This window comes from Sebastes fasciatus, chromosome 2 (genome assembly GCF_043250625.1).
Source record: "Sebastes fasciatus isolate fSebFas1 chromosome 2, fSebFas1.pri, whole genome shotgun sequence".
NCBI classification, from domain to species: domain Eukaryota; kingdom Metazoa; phylum Chordata; class Actinopteri; order Perciformes; family Sebastidae; genus Sebastes; species Sebastes fasciatus.
The window spans coordinates 25919320-25938972 of NC_133796.1; the positions used below are offsets into that span (position 1 = coordinate 25919320).

General features: G+C 38.8%; 1 protein-coding gene across 4 annotated transcripts in view; it reads left to right on the forward strand.

The window, feature by feature from the left end:
- The first annotated feature begins 1134 nt into the window (after positions 1–1134).
- lgr4 (leucine-rich repeat containing G protein-coupled receptor 4) overlaps positions 1135–19653 on the forward strand; it is a 39043-nt gene continuing 20524 nt past the window's right edge. For 3 of the 4 annotated variants that reach the window (XR_012591449.1, XR_012591447.1, XM_074615967.1), the window contains exons 1-2: positions 1136–2031; positions 15688–15759. Coding sequence is in view for 2 of the 4 variants with exons in the window: in XM_074615967.1 (XP_074472068.1) it covers positions 1832–2031; positions 15688–15759 (272 nt within the window). In the remaining 2 variants the exon portion in view is untranslated. Of the gene's footprint in view, positions 2032–15687; positions 15760–19653 lie in introns of all 4 variants that reach the window. The other variant, XM_074615980.1, reaches the window with a different exon arrangement.

The window sequence follows — 19653 nt, forward strand, 5'->3', positions numbered from 1 at the left end:
TTGTGTGGAAGTGTATGGTTAGTGTTTGTGAGGACGATATTGATTTAAATATCTATAAAGACTCTTGGGCAATCAAACAACATTTTAAGTTGGAAAAAAATTAAAAAAACATAGAAACAGAAACATGGACAACACGGGGGAAAGCAGTTACACGACAGCAATTAAATGACCCTTTAAGCGACTTTTGAAACATTTGACTTTTGAAGCATGTTTTGAGACATGTTAAGTAAGTTGGTTAACAAGAAATGCATTGATCCATCAGCCATAGTGGACCTCCATACTTGTGTTTTTCAAGACTGTCCTGTATACTTGTCATTATAAATATACTTAGACTGTCCTGTATATACTTGTCAGTATAAGTATACTTAGACTGTCCTGTATACTTGTCAGTATAAGCCAAGTATACTTAGACCATCATGTATAGGCTACTTGTCAGTATAAGCCAAGTACACTTAGACTGTCCTGTATACTTGTCATTATAAATATACTTAGACTGTCCAGTATACTTGTCAGTATAAGCCAAGTATACTTAGACTGTCCTGTATACTTGTCAGTATAAGCCAAGTATACTTAGACTGTCCTGTATACTTGTCAGTATAAGTATACTTAGACTGTCCAGTATATACTTGTCAGTATAAGTATACTTAGACTGTCCAGTATATACTTGTCAGTATAAGTATACTTAGACTGTCCTGTATACTTGTCATTATAAATATACTTAGACTGTCCAGTATATACTTGTCAGTATAAGTATACTTAGACTGTCCTGTATACTTGTCAGTATAAGCCAAGTATACTTAGACTGTCCTGTATACTTGTCAGTATAAGTATACTTACACTGTTTAGTATACTTGTCAGTATAAGCCAAGTAGACTTAAGTGTAATTTTGATAAGTAGGCCTATATCTTGGATAAGTACATAAAAAATAAACTGAAAGTATACTTATTTTAAGTTCAAAAGAGTATACTAATAGCACACTTGGATAAACTTATTTTTGGTAAGGGGTTCCACCACTGCTTTTGTTTTGAAACATGTTAAATAAGTTGGTTAACAAAGAAATGCGTTGATGCATTAGCCATACCAGACCTCCATACTGTATGCTATTATGTTGTATGTCTGTGTGTGTGTGTGCAGCGGTGGACAGACTGTGTCGTTGTGGTGCAGGCAGCAGGTCTGGTGTATGGTTGCAGCTCTACAGGCCCAGTGCTGCTGCAGGTTGTCCGGTAGGGTGCCTGCCTGCAGAGCTACCAGCATGCTGTTGATGTCAGGAGGAGCAGAGAGGAGGGGAACGTGAGGAATGGCTGAACACTGTCGGTGTGCTCTCTCTCTCTCTCCTTGTCCTGTACGGAAACTAAACCCTGATAGTCCGGTGTGTCTAACTGAACGGATCAGCCTAGTTACTTAGCGACGCATTTAGCAGGCGGTGTTTCTTGCTTATTTTATTTAATGGGACAACGAAAACGCAAAAAAAAAACGCAAGGTAGGCTACCGCTCCTGTCGCCAGCCCTGCTACTTTATTTTCATGGACTAATACGACACACGGAGAGGAGTTAGAGGTTGAGAAATGTTTCACGGAGAGGTAAAACACTCGTCTTCTTCGAGGGTAACGTCTGGCTGTTGACGCTAGCTTCAACCGTCGTTAACGGTTACGTTTTATCGGTTGAAAAAGCGACGGTTAGGCGACGGTTAGTTAACGGTTAGTTCTTCATCTCTTCATGCCTACCAACCGTCCAACCACATGAGAGAAGAAGTCGACGTTAATCTTCATTAAACCACTAAAACCTTATTTTTGACCGCTTCCTTCCACCTGAAACCCGACGAGGAGGAGAAGATGCGTGTGGATTTGTTTTGGATGTGTTTGTTGTGGTGTTTCCTTCGTCCCGGTGCCGCCGGTCAAGGGCAGCAGCAGCAGCAGCAGCAGACGGCCGTGTGTTCGTCCTCATGCAGCTGTGATGAAGATGGAGGTGCAGACTGCTCCGGGAGGGCTCTGACCACCGTCCCCGCCGGGCTCCGGGCTTTCACCTACTACCTGTGAGTACTACACAGTGAAATACTACCTGTAAACATGGCTATAAGTGCCTCACTGTAGAGGCCTGAGGATGGGATGTTGTTGTGTTTACATAACAAGTGAATAATGGGCATTCAACACCACCATGGGGGTGAACTTTCTACACATGGCTCACCAGAGGGGAAAACAAGTCCTGATGAAGATGTTAAGAAGAGTCTTTCTAGTCATTAAGAGTTAAAGGTCCCATATTGTAAAAAGATTTTCATGTCTTTTATATTATTAAGCAGGTTTAACTGCTTTATAAATACAGTTAAACTATCAAAACGCTCAATATACCGAGAAATACACACAGCCCGTATTCAGAAACTCTGCTTTCGAAACAAGCCGTCAGGATTTCTGTCCATTCGTGATGTCACGAATATACAATAATTAGACTATTACACGGTTTTAAACGTAAACATTCTAAATGTGTCCCAGTTTATTTCCTGTTGCAGTGTATGTAAATAACATCAGCCGACAGGAAGTAAACATGGACCCAAACTATTGCCTAGCAACGCAATTCCGTTGCAATTCCGTTGAAATGCACTAAAATGGAGCGTTTCAGACAGAGCGTGAATACAGGTATATTCAGGCAGACAGTATTAGGAAAAATTTTTTTTTTTTTTTTAACATTACAGCATGTAAACATGTTCTAGTAGAAACACAAATTACAAGTATGAACCTGAAAATGAGCACGACATGGGACCTTTAATTAAACCAACTTGTCACCAACTTTCAATAGCAGCCAAACAAGTTAAACATATCAAACATATCTGCAACCAGGGTCTAAAATTTTTTTTTTTCTGGGCTCCGGGCTTTCACCTACTACCTGTGAGTACTACACAGTGAAATACAACCTGTAAACATGGCTATAAGTGCCTCATTGTTAGAGGGCCTGAGGATGGGATGTTGTTGTGTTTACATAACAAGTGAATAATGGGCATTCAACACCACCATTGGCGTAAACTTTCTACAAATGTCCTGATGAAGATGTTAAGAAGAGTCTAAGGTTTTCTAATCATTAAGACTAGAAAGGAGCCGAGAGAAGGAGCCCTTGCAGCTGCAATATGTCTCACTAAGTTTCAAAACAAAAGCAGTGGTGGAACCCCTTACCAAAGTGTGCTATTAGTATACTCTTTTAAACTTAAAATAAGTATGCTTTCAGTTTACTTTTTATGTACTTATCCGAGATATAGGCCCACTTATCAAAATTACACTGAAGTCTACTTGGCTTATACTGACAAGTATACAGGACAGTCTAAGTATACTTGGTTTATACTGACAAGTATACGGGACCATCTAAGTATGCTTGGTTTATACTGACAAGTATACAGGACAGTCTAAGTATGCTTATACTGACAAGTATACAGGACGGTCTAAGTATACTTATACTGACAAGTCTACAGGACAATTTAAACAAACTTGTCACCAACTTTCATTAGCAGCCAAAAAGTTAAATCCTTCCCTGAAACAACATTAAATCAGCTCACAGTTTTATACTCATGTTGAAGCCTAATATAATGTAAGGTTGCAACTAATGATTCTACAATATATCAGTTATTAAATCAATCATTTTAAAGTTTAAACAATCAGTAGATTAATCAATCAAACATAGCTGCAACCAGGGTAAAAAATTAAGTTTTTTCCTCAAGTGCCACAGTGGCAGGTCATTGAACATTTCTACCAACCACACAATTGTTTTGTCTGCCACTTCTGAAGTCTATGTAGAGCGCTTTAAAATTGTAAACACTAGGGCTGTGTGTTGGCAAGAATCTGGCGATAACATTTGTATCATGATACAAGGGTTACGATTGAATATATTGCAGTACTGTAAGCAAGACAATATATATCGCGATTTAAAAAAAAACTAATTTTAGGAAAACTGTCATAGTATAAAAAATACATCGCCATATGCATAAAATCTGAGAAAAAAAAAGTTTACTTTTTTATGCAATCAGAATTGTAGAATCTGCATTTGCATTTATCACAGACGGCACATATCTTTGCAAATAAAATAAAGTATTGACTGAGTTAATCTTTGCATGTAAACTATTAATTAGAATTCAATACAGAGTTTTCGAGAATTAATACAGTATCACTAAACATAATATTGCAATACTCTATATTTTCGTCCACCCCTAGTAAACACTGAGTCAGTGGTAACAGACAGTAGAAATATGGATCATGTAACCTTAATCCCTGACTATTCCTAATTTAGGAATTGCTTTTTAAAAATAATATTTCTTAATATAAGGAAAACCTATCTGCCATCGTGGCAGTTGGCCTGAAATTTTTACCTGCCAGAGCCAACATTTACCCTGTATTTGGCCGGTGGCAGGTGCTTATTTCATTCCCTTTCTGCAACTATTCTAATAATCGATTAATAATTTCAAGTCATTTTTCAAGCAAACAGTTTCTGGTTCCAGCATCTCAAACATGCACATTTGTTTCTTTTCTGTGTCATACTGTATATGATAGTAAACTGAATATTTGTTTTTTTGGGGGTTTTATTGCTTGGATCAATTTGGACTCTTGGAAATCATAATAGACATGTCTCACTACTTTTTGATGATTTTTAGATTGAACAATCAAGTGAGACAATAATCGTCAGGTTAATCGATAATGAGAATAATTGCTAGTTGCTGCTATTAGTCCATTAAGTGTCAAAAATAGTAAAAAGAAAATGTCAACCAAAAGTTTCCAGAGCCAAAGTGCTTGTTTTCTCCAACCAAATAAAAAAAAATTCAGTTCACAAATACATTTGAGTGTCTGGAACCTGCGTATGTTGAACATTACTGCTTGATTAAAGATAGGGATGCACCGATCAGACTTTCACAAATTTGTCAAAACTTAAAAAGGAATTAAAATTCCAGTATATAATGTATATAATATATAAACAGCACTGAATTTAATAGATAGGCCCCATGTCACAGATATCCGATCCAGCTATTTAAGTCAATATCGGCCAGATATCCGATTCAGTATCTGTATCGGTGCATCCCTAATTAAAGACTAAATTATTAATCAGTTATTAGAATTGTTGCAGATTAATTTTCTGTTAATCGACAACTCGTTTCAGCTCTAGACATGTGGTTGAGGTTTTTATTCCCACTTTATGATCGACATGATTCGAGTTAGCCCTGATTGTGACTCCAGCACTCCATACGTTCCTTCAAAGCTTTATTTTTCTGTACCTGTTGTCCAGCAGCAGGTTACATCTTCAGAGATATTTTTGTGATCTTAAAGATTATACTTTTTGTCAGGAATGATAAAGTTTTTGTCTGGGGCCAAACCAGCGCAAACTGGATGGTGCAGTCTGTGGAAATATTAGATTTAAACATTGGTTTGGCCCTTGACGAAAAACTATTTTTACGGAAAAACGAAAGACGTTTCTGGGATACCTCTTGAAGAGGCAACCTGCTGCTGGACTACAGGTAAAAACTAGGGCCGTCAAAATTAACTTGATAATAACGCATTAACGCAAAATCCCTTTAACGCCATTCATTTCTAGAGTAAAGATACTGGTATCATATGAAACTAGAAAACCTAAAGAATTCGTTGGTACCAACCATGTCATACTAGTCTGTCGTGAAGGAGGTTAAATAACGCTCCAAACTTGTGCTAAATTTTGGCGAGGAAAAACTGTCATGGCCATTTTCAAAGGGGTCCCTTGACCTCTGACCTCAAGATATGTGAATGAAATTGGGTTCTATGGGTACCCACGAGTCTCCCCTTTACAGACATGCCCACTTTATGATAATCACATGCAGTTTGGGGCAAGTCATAGTCAAGTCAGCACACTGACACACTGACAGCTGTTGTTGCCTGTTGGGCTTGAGTTTGCCATGTTATGATTTGAGCATATTTCTTTACGCAAAATGTAGTACCTGTGAGGGTTTCTGGGCAATATTTGTCATTGTTTTGTGTTGTTCATTGATTTCCAATAATAAATATATAAATACATTTTTACAATGGTACAGTTTGAACAGATAGAAAATGTGCGATTAATCATGATTAATCATGGACAATCATGCGATTAATTGCAATTAAATATTTTAATCGATTGACAGACCCAGCAAGAACATAAAACTTTGATTTCCCCCTCTAAGCTTTGGTTAGGAAATGCTATGTGACAGAACAACCAATTAATGTAGGTAGTGCTTAGGTCACGAATAGGGCCAGATTTGGTTGAGTAATGCTGGGTGGATTGTAGCCAGCAGTATGTTTAGTACAAAATAATTAGGAGTGCCATTATCACATTCTCACCACAAGTCTGAGTAAGAGTTTAACTACTGCCTCATGTAAGGGCACACATTTTTTAGTGGAGCCAATGTGCACCAGGTAGGTCAGATCATTATGGGGTGGTGCAGATACAGTTGATGATTGCCCCATGAAGAAACTCCTCAGTTTGTTTCACAACCTCTGGGTTAATCATGAACTAAAGTAACCACCCCGGCATTCAAAACAACAGTTTATTGTGTCTTTTTATAATTACTGTGCTCCCTCAAAAAACAAATAGAAGAAGTTATGACTTTAAGTTTACATAGGCACTCGTCTATTGAAATTAAATTATTTGGTTCAGAAAATAAATTATATTTCACCATTGCCTTGCCTAAAAGTGTTAAGGTGTGTTCTTGTTTTGGGAAACCTCCAGGCTGTTTTGGCAGCTTTTAAAGATTGGTGGCCAAATCCAACCAATATATCGTGCCACTTGAAATCACCATTGTTAAGAAAGTGTTGGTTAAAGTAAACAGAGGAAGTGGATTCATATTGTATGCCAGACTCAAAGATAGCTATGTCACACTAAGGCCTACTGCTTACAGCTGAAACTCTCAGCATACTTCTTCCTTATCATGGGCAGTCTGACATTTTGATCACACCGTGAAACAATGTTTTCACAAAATGATATCATAGACCTGCCACTCTGCTGGCCTATTTTTTTGCCAAAATGGAAAACAATATGTTTTCAAGATTGTGCTATCTTCTTGTCTCTGCCCTGCCTATGAAATGCTTTTCTAAAGGTTTTAAACTGCCTCATATATTCGCTTCAACCTCTTAAAAGTATGTGAAAGGTTGTTTGTCCCTCTCTCTATCCTGCTCTCATTTGTTCTCCTGGTCTCTTGAACTTAAGTTGTCCTCTCCCACTCCCTTCGTCTTTTGTATGTGGAGCACTGGGGTTAGGGATCATGATGGATTAGTGAGACATATTGCAGCTGCAAGGGCTCCTTCTCTCGGGGCTAATGCACCCACAATGGTCTGCTGATGTGGAAAGGGAAAGAAAATCTCATATGGGTGTTTTGTCACTGCAACATTTGAACTGAACTTGTACAAGTTTGTTTGCAGTTATCATGTCTTTAGAAGCTGTTTGGCGTCGAGACATTAAGAAAAAAATCTAGTCCAGTCGGTGCCAACAACAGGAAGTAAGGTGTAAATTTAAAGACACACATATATAACATATGATGGCAGAAACAGACAGATTTAAGGTAGTGTTTTGTAAGTGTAGCAATGCCTAAAGGTCAAGAAGTCCTCAATACAAGGACGATTTCTATTCTATTGTTGCCTCTCTACTCTTGATTTACACCTTTGTTTTAGAAAAAAAGTTATGGCAGTGGAAGACCACACGTTTTACAATAAATCATATGACGATGTTGGAGTGGACTCTTACCTACAGCCCACAGGGGCTTGAGTTTTGGCATCTGTAATGGAAACAGCCCTGTCACAGAAAAGCAGATGAGAGTAAAGAGGAGGCCCCTCAGCCAGTTACAAAGCAAACACTCCTTTTCAAGGTATGTACCTGCCACTGTGCCTCTGCACAGGTTTTTGGTACAGCGTCTGCATTAACTTGTGTCCATTTTAAGGGAGCAAGAGGGGGTTATTACAGCTTACACCTCTGGTGTGTTAGGTCCTTTCATAGCGGGAACTAGGTTGAGACTTAGGGAAGAAGGAGGGGTGGCGTCAGGGGTCTTGCACTCTGCTGGTGGAGCTTGCCGGCTTCACCATTGGTGCCCTCAATCCATTTTTAACTGAATGATACTTTTGTTCTTGGTCAGCAGAGGTGAAAGGAGCCAGTCAGTGGTTCCCGCTCCCAAACAGGATGACTTGTGGATGGGAGAATATTATTAACGCTCTCTTCCCCCTCTCTGAGTCCCCAACCCTGTCCTCCACTTATACACCTATTCCCATCCACAGTTTCTAACTGCTAATGGTTGCTGGTTTTCTGAATCTTGTGCCAGTATTCAAAAATACAAATATTACCCCAAGCTGAGTTGGGTATAAATATAAGGTTTTAGGTTTTCAACTATGTTTAATGTCTTAAATGTAAAATCTTTGAACATGGTAGTTTACTTTTAAGAATGACTGATTGTAAAATCTTTGAACATGGTAGTTTACTTTTAAGAATGACTGATTGTAAAATCTTTGAACATGGTAGTTTACTTTTAAGAATGACTGATTGCTTCAAAGTAAAGACTGTGATGTCTTGTGGGACTCCAAAGACATCTTTATAATCTCATTATCACTTGACTCTTTAGCAATATTGTCCCTGTTATATCCCTGGTATTCATGCTAAAGAAGCATATTGAATTGAATTGACAGAAAAATGGGAGAGGATGTAGAGTTTTGAAAATGATGGCCAGATGCTTGGAGGTTTGTTTGAAACCTGGCAAATATTCTTTATATTCAATGTTTATCATGTGGAGAGCATATCGAGGACTTGTGACCATAATTCTTAATTCTCTTCTGAATTTATTCAGGTGCACTAGGAAGAACTTTAAGTTTAGTGTAATCTAGACTGGAGGAGAAGGGAGAGCTGCTAATTTTGCATCCCACCATTAATCCATAAAATAACATTGAACTCAATTTCCCATTTTTTTCTGTTATTAATGTGGTCTAATAAAGGTAGGTTAGCTTTTAAATGTCTACATATTTACTATGTGTTATATTAACTGTATATGCTTCACACACTATATTTGATAATGCCGATTAGACTTTGACAAAGCTATGCAGAGTAATGCTTGTCATAGCATTGTTCCTGTATTTTCAGTGTTACACTGACAGGTCTGGGAGTGTGCTGCAGCATTAGTTTAATTGTAGGTTTCGCACAACATCCATGATTGTATGTTTTGAAGAAAATAATGATGCCTTGCACCATTGGCGCCTAATGTGATGCATTATTTGTGTGGGGTGATGCAGTCACTCATGTCTTGTGGGTAGTCGAAACAAGTCTAGTTGTCAATCCTTGCCTGATTACAAAAAAAGGGTGTGTCATGCCAGATTTTCAAGGCACACAGTTTCTCATAAACTTTGCTTCATATAAAAGGGAGTTTGGTGAATTCTTGATCTTTGCAATTCAGTTTTCTTTCCAAAAATTTTAGAATTGTTCAATCAGGGGCGACAGGGGAAAGCTCTATCTTGTCTGGAAATTAGGTTTCACTTGTTAAAGAAATAAATAAAGTTAAAATAAAAACGTAAATCGTAAAAACACTAAATCATTGCTAGTACTATTAAAAAGTTTGTATAGAAATGTAACTTAAACTAGATTCTGTATTTGGCTCTTCAGTGTAGTTGCAGCTGCCTCCCTTAATATCCATTAAGGTTACTTTAAGCACTAAATGATTGATATAATTCAGTGAGGAATCCTACTGTGTGTTTTTAGAAGCCTTTTTGGTACATTACAGAAAACAGGGAAATAATTAGAGGCCCAATTTCAGTCTTGTCAAAGATTATAACCATATTATTGAAAATGTTATCTGAAGCTGTTCCCTTATTAGTACAATACAATATTCAAATATTTGACCACTCCAACAGAATTTTTTACAACTAACACTTAGTCACCTTTGGCTGTGCAGTGGAAGTAGCTGTCGGTGTACACTGGATCCATTCACCTGCAGTATTGCTGCACTCTGAGGCATCTGACAGAGCTCACAGCCCAGTACACATTGATGCTCTTATATTCGTAATTGAAAAATATTGACTTGATGTTATAAAGACATTTCAGGTTGCGGGTATACATGTGAAGTGAAAGCTGTTATACAGGCCAGTGTATATTGGTTCAAACAACTCAGAAACACAGCTGTAATGTGTGCAATGTAGACAGATGATAAAAAAAACCTTTCCATGTTAATTTTAAATGCTTCAGGAATTGAACATTTCTTTACCTGAATGTCGACTTTGTGTTTGCACATCTCTAAATCTTAATTTCTGACTGTAAGACATGGATTCAAAAACTTTTGGGCTGCAAATCATTATTTTCATTATTGATTAATCTTTCGGTTAATTTCTTGATTAATTGTTTCATCTTTAAAGCATCAGGAAATAGTGAAAAACATACATCCCAGTTTCCCAGAGTGTAAAGTGGCATCTTCAAATGTTTTGTCTGACCAACAGTTTACAATTTTATAAAAACAGAAGGTAATTCTCACATTGGAGAAGCTGCAAACAAGGATTTTTTACTTTTTATCCCCCTCAAAAATCACTCAAATGATTAATAGAGTATCACAATAGTACCTGATTAATTATCTTTGTATTGACTACTTAATCGACTAATCGTTACAGCTCTAAAAACTTTTAAAACTACATCTATTTGTTCCAAAACCTACACATTCCTTTTTTTAAATTGATGAAAGTGGCCCTCACAGGGGCATAGCATCGTGAAAGGCAGAGTATAAAAAAGAGTGTTTGCAGAGCTGCTCTTCACATCTGACCAGATCAAATCACTTGAACCATCTGACTGACTGAGCGATCAACGGACCGCCTGAGTGACCTTACTGTCCTTATATCCATTACTAACAAACTGTGACAGAAATGGGAATGAGAACATGGGACAGATTGTCTATAAGTGCCATTGAATATCTCAACGAGAGGAGGGGGTTTTTGGGGTCCATTAAGATCATATAACAGGACACGTGAAAACATTGTTCTGGTAAATAGTTTAACCTCCATCAGTGTTCTGCAGATAACCACAGCAACAGGTCTCCTGCTCTACATTACCAATTAAGTTTAGGGAAACGGATCTAGCCATGTGTTTTTATCTGACTAATGGAAGTGTTATTGCATGTGTTATAGTATAAAACTCATAACATTTAACATGCATTTCACATTAAATAAGGTTTGTTATGAGTCATCATAATTAATTATAATGTAAACAGTAGTTTACAGTATTATCAATATGATTGTAATACTGATGTCATGTACTAAAGTTGCTCCATTTTGCATGAAATATTGTGCGTTAGACGGCGACGGCGTGGTTCTTGCTTAAAAGTGTGTGGTTACTATATGGCATGCCATGTCTTTATAACAGCTTCACAACATTGTCGTCTTCATGTAAATTTAATATGTTTTCTAGTGCTATGTAGTATCTAACTATTGGAAAGTTTTACACAATTCTGAGCACTATAAGAAGATGCAGGTCAGTCACTTCCACAGACTGAGAAAAGGCATGCATTGTATGTTTCACTTTCCCTTTCACAGGAGATTTTGGTAATCTAAATCAGCAGATTATTCCAAAATTACAATTAAACAAATCACATTTGCATCAGCAATACAGTCGCCAATTGTGAAGTCGATAGGATAAGCGGTTGTCAAGAAAATCGACTTACGGACGGACAGACAGACATTTTAGTTAGATAGATGTAGTAGGCTATTTTACTCGGGGTCGGTAGAAAATAATCTTCAATACAAATCTAAAATGAAAAATGATTGATTGCATACGTTTACTTAAACATCTTTACAATATGGTGTAGAATAGTGTTAGATGGATGGATACAATAGCTGTGTCTGATTTCCACTCGGCATTATACTTTGCCATATGGCTGCAAAGGATTTTAGTTTTATCAGACCGTGGGATCTTTGTTCAATGCATGTGCCTTTTTTTTTTTTTTTTTTTAAGGAGTGCATTTGTTTTGTCCTTCCTGCCACGCAGGCTTGATTTGTGAAGTGCTGCACTGATTGTTGTCCTTCTGGTGAAACCTCCTGCAGGAGCCAGTGAACTCTCTCGTTATGTCACTACAGTTTCTTGCTTCTTGGCTAACACCTCAATCTACGTCCTTTCCCGGTTGTTTGGTTTGGTCAGGTGACAAGATTTAGTAAGAGCCTATTGTGTTCTTGCTTTCCAACGAGCACTTGTTGTCAGATGATTAAAGCCGCACAACAGTTACACCCAGTAATTATTAGATGTAAATAATTAGTGACAACCTGGTTCTTTGTAAGAGCTTGTATGGTTATTTAGTGCCTCGTAAATTCTGTACTTGGTAAACAAACTATAACCAGACCAGAATTTACGAACAGCAGGTGCAACTAGCTGCAGATCTGTGCTTCATTTATGCGTTTAAATGCTGTGGACAGTTGTTATAGGCCTGTGGAAGGTAATGTTCTATATTCAAATTTTGTCCACTAAACTGACCACAAGTCAGGTCTATCAGGTTGCACATGCATCTTGTGAATGTTTCAGGAAATATTTTTAGTTTATTGTCTGCAGATCTGTTAATTTTGGGTTTGTAGGAAGTGTCAGAGATGTTACCGAGATTAACATACTGTACATGCGATACGGCAGGGCGGAAATGCAACAGTTCAGATGCAATAAATGTGTAGACCAATGCTCAAAAGCAGTAATATGCTTAGTTGGTCTTAACGACAGATGTATGAGACCCAGTGTATGTACTGTTCATCTAATTCATTCTGAGCACTTTCACTATAAATTGGTAGTCTAATTAAAACGCATAATGTCAGTATACATGCTTTTTAATAATCATTAAGCGTCATTGGCCCCAGGGAACATGATTGATAGATGTGTCTCCTCGGTTTTCATTGTGAATTTAAAAGCAACATTTCAATTACTCACAATATACACAGTGTTTTAACACTTGTGTGTTTGCTAGTGCTTAAAAAAGTTTGATATGTAGTGTTTCTGTTAACCCCTTGTCATTCCAAACTCTCTTTTTTAGAGGGATAGGGGTGGGGGACGGGATTTTCAGGGGTAGATACAAGGTCAACAGTATACGTCACATAGAAGTGGTGTACATCCTCTGAAAGCTGGGAACCTGAAGATTAATTTGAGATGCAGCTCAGCACTGTGTCAAGTTGTTCTAGTCATTAATAAGAAATAAAGAATTAATTCATAAATTATAATAAATTATGAAAGTGTATCAGGGCTTAGAACATGATGATATGAGTTTGTGAGGGCCATTCCCATACTCTATTACGTCTCATAAGTTGTTGCAGCAATTTTGTGGTTGATTAGCATTTGTTACACATATTTGGTGCTAAATTTAACCATTTTTACCACTCGAGAATTGATAAAAATGATCAATAATCTGTTATCATGCTGTGATTTAGTATCCAAAACATTTGACTTTTGGAGATCTCTGCAAGAATTGCATTTTTCGGCGTTTGGATGGCGAGCACTTCGGTTCTGGAAACTGCTCAGAAACCCCCTTATTGTTAATTTTCCTAGGAAAGCCATCCATATTCTGAATGCTCTAGGTCTCTAGTTTGTGGTTGTAAAGTTTCATGAGGCTGTGATTATCCTAGAGGTCACAGCAGGTCAATTTATACAGCGAGGTCAAGTTTCAAGAAATGGTCTCACTATATGTAGTAGCTACTATTGGGACTAACATCATCAAACATAAATACAATTTGGCTCATTGTATCCACAAGAGTCTCTGCTTTCTAGTCATACCCAATTTATGTAATTCAAGACTGTTTAGGGACCCCAGTATGCAGAAATATTCAAATACACCATTTTAGTATAGGTGAAAATAACACATTTGTACTGCACATACTGACATAGTTGATACCAGTGGATTCCTTAGGTTTTCTAATTTCACATGATATCAGTATCTTCCCACTACTACAACCTCTGAAAAAACAGAATAACAGCCAGGACTGACTAATGAGGACTGACAACTAGAAATTGTACTTTGTTGTGACTTTTAGAATATGTTCATGCTTCACCTTAGCAGCCGTATTTTCCTTGTCTTACAGCATGTCTGCTACCTTTCTGAGATCCTTTCTATGCTTCCTCTCTGCTAAAATGAAGCCTACCAGCACATGGGATAGACATTTACTGATACCTGTTTGTAGAAGCGTTTAGGCTTGTCACCATTTATCACAGCTGCATTTTTAGTGTCCCCTTCAATCTATCTTAGCAGGGACAGGCCAGGACATTGATGAGTAAAGCAGCCAGACACAGAGGGAGGGAGGAAGTGTGATGGAGGAGTCATGCAGGCCTCCCGTACTCCCCAGCCGTGCATGTGGTTCAGACCAGTCAACAGCCTGTGGAAGATTTAGTCAAACGGTTTAAAATGTGGTTAGGGATGTATCCATCTGACCACCAGTGGTGGCAGATCTGCAGCAGTGGTTGCAGAACACCACCAGAGATGTTGTCTGGGTAGGAAAGAACGACAAGGAGTGGGTGGATGTTGATGGAAGTTTGGTTGTAGCTGCACAGTCTGTGTGGTAATTGGATAACCAGGTAAGTGGAGATGGGACGCAGGTCGCAGGGATGATGAGGGTTCTGTCAGGGCCCGCCTTTTAAGGCTTCTGTGCATGTGTGTGTGTGTGTGTCGTTGGGACTGCAGAGGAAGGGCAATATGATCCTTGTAGGATTCAGGGGCCCACACACAAGGTCCTGGAGAGATCTGGCAGTGAAATTCAAGATGGCCAGTTGGAGAGTGAAAGGGGGGCAGGGGGTTGCTTCATTTGTGAATCCCGGATGTTTTTTCAGTCTTGATAATGTGCCGTCTCTTTACGTATGGCGTCAAAGGGGGGTTTCTTTGAGCATGTTAGTGAATTCCTAATCAAGATAGGGATCCAGAGCTGAGTTTGCTCTCACTGTATAGATCTCCTCAGTAGACTAAAACAGCCTTTTGTCCTCTCTTTTACCGTGACAGTCCCTTACTTTAGCACATTTCCAGTTACATATACGTATGTGCTTTCTTTTTTAATTATCATTATAAAGATTAAACACATATACTCATATTAGCTTTGTGGGGAAGCAAATCAAGTCCTGTGTGCATATTTTTCATGCTGCTACATGCCTATCTTTACTTGAAAGTTGGTTGGAAAAATGAAGATCCCCGGGGCTAAAGAGAAGGGCTTTTTCAAGGCTTTTTTTTGGTTGAGGCTGCACTCATGCAGGCACAGTTAAAAGACTTAAAACTGCCATAAGGGATGGGTGACACAAGTACCCTATTGGTTGTATGTGGTTTACAATTACAGCATGTTAATGTCTTCTCTGCATCTTGTATACTATAGTTAAGTTGATAAAATAAGGCCTCTTACACAGATGATCTGTTATTAAAATCAGCGAAAATCTAATGTTAGTAAGTGAAACTTAAATTTATACAACACTTCAAAACCAGGGTTAAAAAGGGCTTCACAGCTACAAAAGGCAATGCAATGAAATGTATTAAAATTGCAAAATGGTTGCTTACAAATGGTTAAAGAATTAAGAACAAAATCAGGTCAAGGAAGCATCAATAAAATATCTTTTTGAGAACAAAGTGAAAGTGTATAAAAGTGATTGGAAACAGTTTGAAAACGATGAACTTACTATACTTTTAAAAAATTTAAATATAAAAAAACTGCGAACTGCGATTTAAAGGTATTTACTGTGTTTTTAACTGATATTTTTGTTTCCACAGTGACCTGAGCATGAACAACATCACGGAGCTTCCAGCATTTGTATTCAAGAACTTCCCCTATCTAGAAGAACTGTGAGTACATGCCCTGTTTTTCCTCTTGCTAATGATGTATTTACTCTGTACAATGTTGACATGAGGGCTTATGATATGCACCTGGGTATTTGAGTTTGTGCTGCAGAACACACACAGTATCAGTATAGGTGCACAGCATGCCCTTCTTCTCAGCTGCAGAAGATAAGCGCAGCATTACGTGAGGTTACGAATCACTCAACCATTCATGAGTTGAACAAGGGCGGTTATAAAAGGTGCGGTGAAGCTCAATTAAAAAGGTGAGGTGAGACAACATGTATTGAGGCTACGATCATGTGACATCCTGTGTGGATTTTTGCTTTTGGGATTATCAGGGTGGCAACAGCACATCTGTGCTCTGGGGCTTTTGTTGAGTGGCATACATCTAATCTTAGTGGGTGTTTGTTATTTCTTTGCTCTTTAAACACTCCGCTGTCTGGCTCGGTGCTGCTGAGAGTCAGAGATAAAATCTGTCTACCTGATATCAGGTAACATGCAGCCCTGTGAAAGCAAAATGACCAGTGAGTGAACAGACTCCAGCGGTTCCAGCTCCACTTGGCCTTTGTAGGCGTGTTTTTTTTCAGCTCTCGTGCATCTTTCAGCCGGCCGACTCTTCACCCTCTTCTTTTCCATACACCACTCCAATCTGCTTTGTCGAAAGGCAATTTAGTTTTCATCGTATTGTGTGGAGGAATGCAAGGCAGGAAGGAAGAGGGCAAAACAATGGTTTCCATGGCAACAAGGCTGAGAAAAAAAAAAACACCCGGTCTCGCTACGACTTCTTTATCATCCTAGGTCATCATAATGGATGGACTGTTGTCAAGGTGTCATTGATTGACATATACCCTTAGTTCATGTGTGTGTTTGTTTAACCTTCCTTTGGGAGCAAATCTGCAGGCTTGTCTCAGTGAACTTTGGTGGATGACTTTCTCGCTCCGGGGCTGCACCAGTGTCAGTGAACCAGAGCATGGGCCCTGAGGGCAAAGACAGGGAGAGAAAGAGTTGACAGAGAAAGAGATCAGGGAGAGAAAAGAGAGCGGGACCTCCTCATACAGGACAGGAGCGGAGACGAGGGAGGAATATTCCCTCCTTCGTAGTCACGCAATCTCCTCCGCTCTCTTTCTTTCTTGCCAAAGGCACCACAAAGCTCAGCAGACGTGATGACAGGTAGTCTCTGTCTTCTTTGCAGTTTGTTTATAGTGTTGAAATAACCTGTGACCGATAGGCTCTCTATATGTCTTCAGTGAGTTGTGGTAATGACATCTGGGTCAGTCTGTTGTTGATATGTTACATTTGGTTGACAGAGTGATTTAAAGTGTATTTGTTGTTTTAATATTTTTTTTATAATGTTTTTTTATTTCAGTTTATTGCAACTGTGTATTTTTTTGTCTATTTTTCTTGGTTTGTGAAACACATGGTATTGCATTCATTTGTATTAAATGTGTGCTATAAATGAAGATTGATTTTCTTTCTTGCTATCTTTAATTGGTATGAATCTGATTGAATGATATGCCATAAAATCTATATCAGTGTAATTTATTCTTTACCTTGATAACAATAATGTATGTGCTTTTTTTGCTTAAAATTAGCTTTTATGTGTCCGCTTGGATTCGAAAGTTTGGCCCTTGCAGCCCCTCTCTAACTGTGACGTAATAGGCAAGACTCTGAGGTCTATTTCATACGTTGACCCATCGTACATGAAAGAGATTTATTCCTTCTTAATGGCAGTAAACACAACACATGTGCCGGCCGATTACTGTGCTGTATTCAGAGCTTAACAAGATGTTAAGGGCTGAGACGCACAATACTGTTTAAAATGATGAACAGCAGGGCTACAGCTACGTACCATAAACGGCGTATATAAAGATGGACGACATGACAACAACTCAAAAGTGAAGCCAAAACATCTCGATCGCCTCCTGGTGGCTGGCTGCAGTAGAGGTCATATATCCTGCCCCGGATATGGGCCAAAATAGTGAGCGATACTGTCTCGCTAACAAGCTGCGGCAGTGCTCAGCTCATGTTTGGCTCGGACGTGTGCGTGGGCGGGACCTCGATACCACGGCTCCAGCCCTCCGATCACTCCTGCGCAAACTCTGGCTCCAAATGACGTCAAAATCTGAAGTTGGCAGCTGCCGTATCTGGGATATTTTGGCTTTACTTCTGTACAGTGGAAGGAAGTGGAGATGTGACGTCCATCTTTATATACAGTCTATGCTACTGACACTCCCCCACAGTAACACACACTGTAGAGCCTCCTGAAGGAGAGTCTCTCGCTCAGCTTCAACACAGGTACCTTCACAGTAACTCTCTCAAAGCTTCCTAAATGTGCTTCTACTGACCGTCAAAGCTCTACTAGACTCCCTGTCTTTCCAGCGAAGAAACAGAGAGGTATTGTCTTAGAAATTTAAACACGTTGACGCTGCAGTTGGAAATAAAACACAGCTGCTGATTTAATCCAAAATTAACCCGGAATACAGACAAAAAATAATTTAAACTTCAGATTGAATTTTTTTTTTTCTTAACCGCATAATTTTTAACTTGCGCCGTGGTCAGCTTGCACCACCACAGTTACCTAGGTGATTGGATGTTTCTTGCTTAAACGCACCTTGGGAGTCGTAGTTAACTTCTACCCCCAATTTCTCTTTTTTTATATACACTGACTTGTACCTTTTAAATCAAAGAACTAAATACTTTAACATCTAACACAGTTGTTAATCTTTTGTACTGATGATTCAACCAGGAAAGTGTCATGCAGATCCAAGTCATAGAGGTGCTCCAACTGTGAGTCACATTGACTGTGGGAAAATGAATGCGGCTCTTACTTCTAGAACCAGAGGCGCCTGAAATAGCTTGTCTCACTTCACATGATTATTGGAAATTGCGATATGAACACCTCCATTGCCAACATGAACATAGGAAATTAAGTCACAGGCTTATTATCACAGCTACCTATACCAACAATGGTACAAGAAGGTGTGTACTACATGTGCAAGCATGTCGTGGGGGAGGGGTGCTTGTTGGATTTTGCCAGAGTAGTTTCCCAAATAGAAAGTTAGATTGTATTGTTTCAGCAAAATTTGAAGCCCAAAAGCTTTTTCCACTTGTTGGTGGTAAATCATATTTGTATCCTTTACTGTCAGAGTGCACTGCAGGGCTCTTTGTGAATTTGCTTTTGACAAAAGTAGACCTGTGGGAGTGGTGTTGCACAAGGAGAGGATTTAGCCTTTCCTCAACGAGATTTAGCACATTCTTATTTCCTTGTCGAAGTCCGGGGGGACATGTACTGAATTTGCTGAAAGATGCAAGGGGAGGAGAAGCTCTTTATGTTCTGAAACCTGAAGGGTATCTGAATGATTTGTGAAACCATGTTTGTATGTGGTTGTTAGCGGCTCGTGACTGTGATTGCAGGTTCTGGGTTGTGTGAGTTCTTAAGGAATTATGTCATATTGACATTAGCCACATTGGGTCACTGTATGTTGGAAATCAACAAGAATGACTCAACAGCTAGCTACAGACAAGATTTGTGTCATTTTTAATTGGTAGGTGTCCATCTGCGTGTGACAACTTGTGCTGTAGTCATGACTATAACTGCAGATTATGGTCTAGAAAATCGTATCTCTTATTTAAGCTGTCACTTAACAAATTGTGGCTCATTGATTGGTTGATTTGGTGTATTGTGAATTGTGGAATTGAGCTTGGGATGTAATTCATTACGTTTGTCTCAAAGCCAAGTCAACCTTTTTATAAAGCTGGTGAGCATTCACATCCTACTATGACAGCTTTGGTCGACCACAACAAAGCAAGCAGTAAATAGGGCCTGTGAATGCTTCAGAGCAGTTGGTCTGCTGCTGGTGGAGGCTCTTGTATAAGACATATTGTTTTTCACATATCACA